Source organism: Phascolarctos cinereus, unplaced genomic scaffold (assembly GCF_003287225.1).
Source record: "Phascolarctos cinereus isolate Bilbo 61053 unplaced genomic scaffold, phaCin_HiC Scaffold_726;HRSCAF=1367, whole genome shotgun sequence".
Lineage (NCBI taxonomy): Eukaryota > Metazoa > Chordata > Mammalia > Diprotodontia > Phascolarctidae > Phascolarctos > Phascolarctos cinereus.
This window is the reverse complement of record NW_027556098.1, coordinates 418,915,398-418,923,973: the sequence shown is the minus strand read 5'-3', so window position 1 is coordinate 418,923,973 and position 8,576 is coordinate 418,915,398. Positions and strand designations below refer to the sequence as shown.

The following is an 8,576-nucleotide window of genomic DNA, read 5'->3' as shown; positions in this document are numbered from 1 at the left end:
TAGGAAGAGCATCCTTCCCGCGCCCCTCCCTCCTCATCCTCCGGTTGCAGCTTCCCTCCCTACGCTGGGAAGACCTCCCCTCCCTTCCCTTGTCCCCCCAGCTCCAGGGCAGGCGAGGATCTCAGCTCACAGCGGGAGCCCAAGAAGACGCCCGCGGCACAGCAGTCCCGGGGCCATTGAAGGCAAGGACAGCCTAGCATCGCAGGCCCGGCTCCGGGCAAGATGGAGCCACGCAGGGTCCGGGGGAGGGACACGCTATTTGAGGTCCAATCCCTGGGCCTCAGGGGCGGGGCGGCTGAAACAGCGAGGACCCCCGAGCTCATAGCATGCTCGGCCCAGTGAGGCCCCGGCCTCCTCTTCCCCCCTCCTACGTGGCCCCGCCTGGGCCGGGTCAGCCCTGGACTCCTCCTCCAGGAAGCCTTCGGGGCTGGGAGCAGGAGCCGATCGCCGTCCTCTGCTCTCTGGGAACCCCGCTCTCCTCAGGCCCCGCCCCGCCGTTGCTGTCGCGCCCTCCACTCAAACCTCTTGGTGAGTCTCCCAGGCTCCCCCATCCCACCCAGGCATCTAGCTTAAAGCCAGACCTCAGCTCCCCCCTCCCTTCCCAATCTGGCCTTTAGTCCCATCCCTCCGGACAAAGGGAACCTGCCTTCAGCCCCTCCGCACGTCTGCTTAGTCCCCACCACTCCCCAGCATCCTGCCTTGAGCCACGCCCCCAGGCGTCCTGTCTTTGAGTTCCTCACCACCCAGTCTCTCTTCCAGCCCTGAGCCCCTAGTCCCACCCCCAGAATGCCCCAACCCCTCACCCGACCTTCAATCGGCCTTCAGCTCCTCCCCGCCCCGCCTTCCCACCGACACCCCAAACCCGGCGACCTATCTGCAACCTGGGCCGGGCCTTCCCAGTCTCAGTATCTTGCCGTCAGCCAGCTCCCAAAACTGCCCTCTGCCCCCAGGACTGTCCTTCACACTGCCTTCAATATTCCCAGGTTAGTGTGCTCCACGCTTCCCTCCCCCCAACCAAAAGCTGATGTTTAGCTTTTATATTCACTCCAAGCCGGCCTTTAGCGCCCCAGCGCCTCCCACTCCCAACACCCAAGTCTCTACCCATTCTTCCTGACCGCAGCCAGACGCCCACCCCACCCCCACCGCTTCAGAATCTAAGCCCGTCATCTCCAGCGTAGTCCACCACCGGGACAAAGGAATCCTGTCCTCACCGCACCCCAGCCCTAGGACAGGGACTCAGGAGTCCCTTCCTCCTTAGCACGACCACAGGAATGCAGGAAGCCTGTACACTATTACCCCCTTCCCTCCAGCTACACAATGGGGACTCAGGCACCCTCCCCTTAGGCCCAGCTCCCTTGGCTCCCAGCACTCTGCCCACCCACACCGTACTATTACAGTGCCCAATGTCTTATCTCCCAGATTTCCCCTCTGCTCCAACTCACAATCCTCCTGTCCCGCGCCTCCCCCCCCCCTTCTTTCACAGCTTTCAGCAGCTTTGCGAGGACCCAGGGTTTTTCTCCCAGTCTCTTCCTTATTGTGAATACTCTTCTATCAGCTGCCCTCCTTGCCCCAGACCCAGTAGTCTCAGTTCAACCCATTCCCTCCTCAGACCCCGCTCAATCTCAGTACACATTGTCTTCTAGCCCCAGCCTTTCCCTGGCCCTACTCAGACCTTCCTTTCCCAGGCTCAGCCTCCCTCTCTCCTTTCCTCCCTCGTGCCTAGAGTCTGTGGGAGAGGCATGGAGAGAGTACTGATTGAGCTGGTCTCAGCCCATCTGGGACACTCAACCTCCTTCTACCTCTCCAGTTTCTGAAGGAGGAATTGGGAGGGGGTGGAGGAGGAGGAGGGAGTAGGTGAAATATTGTTTCTGGTCAGACCTTCTGATTCTCCAAGGCCGACCCTCATTGCTAGCCCTCTCTTTTGGTCTGTCTGTGTCTTAAGGGCAAGATTAGGGGCTCTTGCCATCCTTGGTACCTTGGTCTCTGCAAGTCCTTGTGGGGATAGCCAGCCTCCTTCTTGGGAGGAGAAAGGCAAAACACCTCCCCCTCGGGGATACTTCTCCCTCCTCAGCTCAGCCTTCGAAGCATTTGGACCTGATCCTGGAGGAAAGCATGGAGCTTGAGGGAATACCCTCTGGGACCAGGAGGAAGCCATCTCAGGTAGGTCCCGGCTGGACAAACATCAGCAAACATGAACGTTTCCAAAGACATAGAAGAGCAAAAGAGGATTTTATATGAGGTCATCAATATCTATTATTTATAAATGGAGGTTTTAAATTTGCCCCCCATTTCTAGTCCTACCCCCCCCTTTTAATTTTAAGCTTTCACTTTTAGAGGCTAATTACAAACAGAACAACTTCACACTTCAGCCCTGTCTAGATGGGCTCTGACCAGAGTGCTGAAATCTCAACTGCTTTTCTTTACTATGTTGCATTCTGTAGGAATTACCCTCGTGGTTCCGCCTCTTCACCCTGCCTCAGTTCACACACGTCTTCCCAGCTCTTCCCCCCTTAGGGCACGATGATATTCCAGTTAATTCATAGACCAGATTATGTTCAGCCAGCCCCCAGCTGATGGTCTCCCACTTTGTTTCCAGTTCTCTGCTACCAACAAAAGGGCTGCTACAAATATTTTGATTCATATAGATCCTTTGCCTCTGTCTTTGATCCCTTTGTATCAATAACTTTGTTCAGGCCCTGTTAAGTTGGATTGAGTTTCAGAATCAGAGCATCTCAGAAGTGGCAGGGACCTCAGTAGTCAATACTCCAGTCAGTGCCTGAACAAGAATCCCCTCTCTGAGTACTGGCAACACCTCTCATCATACTTCCTCCCCTTGCTAGCTGTGTGGTCCCAGGCAAGCCACTTAACCCCTGTCTGCCTCAGTTTGCTTATCTGCAAAATGTATAATGAGAGCACCTACCTGTGAAGATACAATGAGAAAACAATTGTAAAAATCTTCTCACTGGTTCTAGCGGGGGGGATTGAAATCCTCCATGCTTTCCATTGCCAATTCTAGACTCTCCGTGTTCCAACCTTATTCAAGATTCCTTCTGTCCAAATTGATTACCCAATCCTAATGGCTGTTTTCTACTGACCTTCAGGATTCTCTCTATCCTTTCTCATTGAGTTGTGTCTGCCTCACTGTCTCTCTCCACCCCAATTGTTGCCACCCTCCTAGGGGACTTCAGCATGCATACTAAAGTTCCCTTAAGTACCCAGTTCCTCAGTCTCCTCAACTCCCATACCCTACTCCTTCACTCTGCTTCAACTATGCACAAGGATGCTCACCCCATTGGATTGTAAGCTTCTTGAAGGCAGGGACTGTCTTTTGCCTCTTTTTGTATCCCCAGCACTTAGCACAATGCCTGGCATGTAGTAGGTGCTTAATAAACATTTATTGATTGATTCATGCCCTTGGTGTGGGCCATCACCCACTTCCTGTGTTCTAGAATTCTGTAATTCTTTTAACCATTCATAATTTTTGCTTCCTCCAGTTCCTATGCCTCACTACTCCTGACACTATTCTTTTTTTTAAAACAAAATTTTACTGATGTCTTTTGTATTTTGCCTCATCGTTGTTTCCCCTAGTACCCTTCCCCCCTCCTTCCAGAGAGTCATCTCATGTAATTATGGTCTTTTTTTAAAGACAAAAAGGAAAAAGAAGATAAAAAGACCAGCACAACCAATTGATAAAATGAAAGAATTCAGATGATTCAGATACATTTACAATGTGCAACACCTGTGACTTCCTGCCTCCCCAAAAGGGTGGCTTGGGAGTGAGCCTTCTCACTTCTCTCTTCTTTCCAGCCACTTGCTCTTTATATGTTGTCAACATTCACTTTTGACTTTGTGTGTGTGTGTGTGTGTGTGTGTGGTTATTCTTTCCATTTGCATTATTGTAATCATTGTATATATTTAGCTCTGCCCTTTTTCTGTCATGCATTTTATTTTCAGCAAAGATTAGGTGTCATCTCATTTCAAGTGACCTTTCCTTCAGGTATGCTGTCTTTGTCTTTCCTGTCTTGATCCTCTATCCCACTCACCACAGTGAATCTTCTACTTCTTCCTTTCTCTCTTCAAGCTTCCCATGGTAGCTTCTCCTATCACCTGCTCAGATGAGGATATTGTCTCATATTGGACCAAAAAATGAAGGTCATTTGCCTTGAGCTCTCTCTTTCCTTCTGCTCATCTCATGCCTCTATGACATCTTTCCCAATAATCTCATGCTTTATTCCAGTACTTGAGAAAAGTCTGCCCTTCTCCTGCCAAGAACAACCCGTCTACTGGTGCGCTTACTCTCATCCGCTCCTGTTTTCTTCACCAGATTGGCTTCACCATTATTCCCAAACTTCAAACCAGTCTTCAGTTTCTGCATCTCCACTGATTCCTTTCCTACTGGTTATAGAAGCATTTAATGTCATTTGGATTTTTTGGGGGGCTAGGCAATGGGGTTAAGTGACTTGCCCAGGGTCAGACAACTAGTAAGTGTCACGTGTCTGAGGCTAGATTTGAACTCAGGTCCTCCTGACTTCAGGGCCAGTGCTCTATCCACTTCGCCACCTAGCTGCTCCTCATTTGCATTTCTTGGTCATTATTTGGTCTATTGTGAATTTCAGGCTTTTGTGAGCTGGGGCGTCTGCCTGTTTGGGCATCCATGTTGCCTCGAGTCCCCAGGAGATGAAATCTTAACCAGAGGTTAGAGGCAATTACTGAAGATAAAATAAGTGATTTGTATCACATGAAATGTAAAAGCTTTACACAAAATTAAAGCATCTAACATTACAAGGGGAGTGGTCGTCTTGGGGGGGAAATCTTTTTATCAGCTTTTTTAGATAATAATAATGATGTTGTTTACTCATTTCAGTCATGTCTGACTCTACGTGACCCCATTGGGGGTTTTCTTGGCAAAGATACTGGACTGGTTTGCCATTTCCTTCTCCAGCTCATTTTCCATATGAGGAAACTGAGGCAAACAGGGTGAAGGGACTTGCCTGGGGTCACAGAACTAGTACGTGTTCAAGGCTGGATTTTAATTCAGGTCTTCCTGACTCCAGACCCAGTTCTCTGTGCACTATGGTGCTACATAGCTGCCCTGCTAATGATAATAGCTTATACTTGTAGAATGCTTACTATGTGCCAGGCACTGTGCTAAGTGCTTGACAGTTATTTTCTTATTTTATCCTCACAAGAATCCTGGGAAGTAGATGCTATTATTAGCCCTATTTTACAGATAAAGACACTGAGGCAAAGAGAGGTTAAGTGACTTGGCCAGGGCCTAAGCATCTGAGGCCATGTTTGAACTTAGTCCTTCTCGACTCCAGGCCTAGCACTCTATCCATTGTGCCCCCTAGCTGCCTAAAGAAGTTTTGGTATCCAAGATAAATAGAATAGAAATATGGTCTAAAGGACAGGAAGCCATTCCTCAAAAGGGAAATGATCAATGATATGACAATTAACAACCAAACGAAAGAATGATCCAGATCACTGTAATATGGTCACTCTGACCCTAGCCTCTCAGGGTTCTCGATACTCTGTGGGTTCTAGAGTGGGCTCTCTCCTCTCTGCCATTGCTTCTAGCCCTGCCCAGCTATGTTCCTCACATGTAACTAGCACCCTGGTTCCATGTAACCACCCACTATCAATTAGGGGTTTTTTTGAGGCAGCTGGTGGTACAGTGGATAGAGCATTGGGCCTGGTGTCAGGAAGACTTGAGTTCAAATCAAGCCTCAAACACTTACTAGCTGTGTGACCCCGTGCAATTCACTTTTTTTAGCCTCAGTTTCCTTAACTGTAAAATGGGAACAATAATAGCACCTACCTCAAGGGTGAGGCTCAAATGAGGTACTATTTATACAAAGTAGTTAACAGAGCCTGGCATACAGTCATATGTTCTTAAATACTTATTCCTCCTTTCCCTTTTCCAAGGAGGTATTTCTTTCCACAGTAGAGCAGGAACAAAAGTACAGACATCCTAATACCTTGAGGATATATTCTCCTCTAAACTACCTCAGTCTTTGGGGCAGTAGGCTCAAAACTTCTCTCAGTATCTACCTATAATTGATCTCACCAAGTCCACTTCTAGACGTGGCATGATTGCTGATTGCATCCTTCTGATGGACTTCATATGCCTCCTTGCTCTTTGGAGCATTGATGCCCAGCCAGCTACAAAACCTGGTCTCAATTTTGACTCCTGGATTGCAGTAGCTTATCTACCATTGTCCCAGGCTTTGCTGCCTGCACCTAGAAGGGAAAGGAATGAATGAATAGGACAAGGAGGCCACATTTGGGGGCTTTGTGGGCTCAGACAGGAAGGCCCGTCACTTTATAGCATGGTGTCTGAATGTAATGAAATGTTACTGTAATCTAAGAAATGAAGACTATGGTGACTAGAGAAGTACAGAAGACATAAATCAACTGATGCAAAATTCAGAAGCAGGGTCTATAAAACAACATACCCAAATGACTACAACAGTGTGAGCAGAAAGAACAGCAATTAGAAACAATCAAAAATGAAGGTTGTAACATTACAAAGAACAAGCTTGAACCCAGGAAAGACAGGAAGTAACATCTCCCCCTTCTTTTTTATGGAGTATAGGGGTATGAGGTCCAAGGTCATGGAACATTGAATATAATGTCAGAATCTTTTTATTTGCTGACTGGTTTTGCTGATTATTTTTCTCTTATTTTTACATTCTTTGTTATTAGCAGTGGCTCTCTGACAGGGGTAGAGTTACATATAGAAATACAGACAATGTAAAAACAAAATATGTTTCTAAAAGAATCCTCTTGATATTTCTCTACCAGATAAGAGTGAAAATTATTCTGTTAGGAAATAATTTATATTACATCATTTTTTTTCTCTTTGGGAATCACAGAAAATATTTTGTACCTGTTAGGTCCCCATGAAAAATTCTCAAAATATCACCTGAGACAAGTTTGATGAGGAAGACATTTCACACTTCATTCTCTCCCTCTGTCTTAACCAAAAACTCTAATCAATAACGAATAAATCACACTCATCTTCCCTCACACTCTAAGTACAAACTAGTCACAGTAAGTTGTTTCTCAGCTGTCTTCCAAGAACTAGTATAAAACGCTTTTCTCAATATTCCATTTGGATCTTCAGGTTTATGGTTTCTGATGGTGGCTCTGACACTTTCTAGGACTGTGACCTTTAAGTCTGTTGCCTTCTCTGGGATTTAGTTTCTTCCTTCTGAAGAAATGAGGGAGTTGTTCTAGATGACTTAATAAAGTGTCTTCTAGCTCTAAATCCTATGGCTTTGGGTGTTTCCAGGAGGCTGTGACATTCAAGGATGTAGCTGTGGACTTCACGCAGGAGGAGTGGTGTCTCTTAGACACTTCCCAGAAGGCTCTGTACAAAGATGTCATGCTGGAGACCTCCCAGAACCTGCTGTCCTTGGGTAAGGATAGATTACCTTCTGACCCCAACCCTGCCCAAGGAATTGTGAATCTGCCACCGAAGGAAATACTTGTGTTCCTTCCTTTCCTACTTGTTATACAGGTTTCATGCATCATTTAACTGTTATCAGACACTGTGATGTTTAAAAAGGTTTGAGACACATAGTTTCTGGGTAATTTAATCATTTTGTTAATAAGGCCATCAGGTTATTAATAAAAGGGTGGTCATTTGCCTGTCTCTCTCAGGCCAAAGACCCCTAATGGCGATGGGGTCACAGTTTATATGCCCTTTGAAGAGGAGGTGTTCATGAGGGGTGGCAATTAACTCAGATTGGTTAACACAAAAACAGGGGTGGGCTGTATTAAAATTAAGGTCTTGGGGTACATGACTTAGGTCACTCAGATTTTAGTCAAAGAGAATCCATATCACCCATCTTGATAATAGGAAGAATCAACATTTCCCTAGGCCTGTCTGGGCAAAGGCAAAGAGCAGGAATACGCTCATTAGCCCATACTTAGAATTTCTTTTACTGTCGGATTAGATCTTGTCCTAGGTAAATCTCTAAGAGAGATTTCCCACACTGGTATTTTCTGGATGAGGAAGTACAAAAGGGGAAAAACCTTGGTCCTAATACAATAATTAGTTACTAAATGTAAGAGAGAAATATTCATTTCTCACATTCCCCCATTTGATTATAATTGAGGGACAAAATCTCAATGAATCACTAACTGACATTACAAACACTTCACCAAGGGTTCTTAACTATGGGCTTATGATGGCCAACAGTGTGAGGGGGAGAAATTGGGAGAAATTGATTGGTGAATTGACAAAACCAAAGGGGGCAGCCCTCTTTAGTAAGGAGACCTTACAGATAAAGGACATAAAGGGAAAAAGTAAACGGTAAAAAAATTAAAATTGTCTGTTTAAGGCTCAGTAGTCCAATCTCATGTCAGCCATGCAGCCCTGTGGTCCAGATATGATCTTCAGAGCAGTTCTTTTCCAGCTCAGTCACTTGTAGGAATTCTCTTCTCTGCTAAAAATTTCCTACAAAATTGATCTTAACACAAATTTAAATTTACTCTGCCAGTAAACATGTCAGATAATGAAATTAGCTCAAGCCTTATGTCTATACTATTAGAATATCAAATTTGGAACC

The 8,576-nt window shown here is 46.2% G+C and overlaps 1 protein-coding gene across 2 annotated transcripts in view; it reads left to right on the top strand.

Moving 5' to 3' along the window:
• The first annotated feature begins 2 nt into the window (after positions 1-2).
• Positions 3-8,576, top strand: part of LOC110219922 (uncharacterized) — a 29,893-nt gene continuing 21,319 nt past the window's right edge. The window contains exons 1-3 of one of the 2 annotated variants that reach the window (XM_021003669.2): positions 3-528; positions 2,072-2,160; positions 7,295-7,421. In XM_021003669.2, coding sequence (XP_020859328.1) covers positions 327-528; positions 2,072-2,160; positions 7,295-7,421 — 418 coding nt within the window. In that variant the 5' untranslated portion in view covers positions 3-326. Of the gene's footprint in view, positions 529-708; positions 984-2,071; positions 2,161-7,294; positions 7,422-8,576 lie in introns of those variants that run through there. The other variant, XM_021003670.2, reaches the window with a different exon arrangement.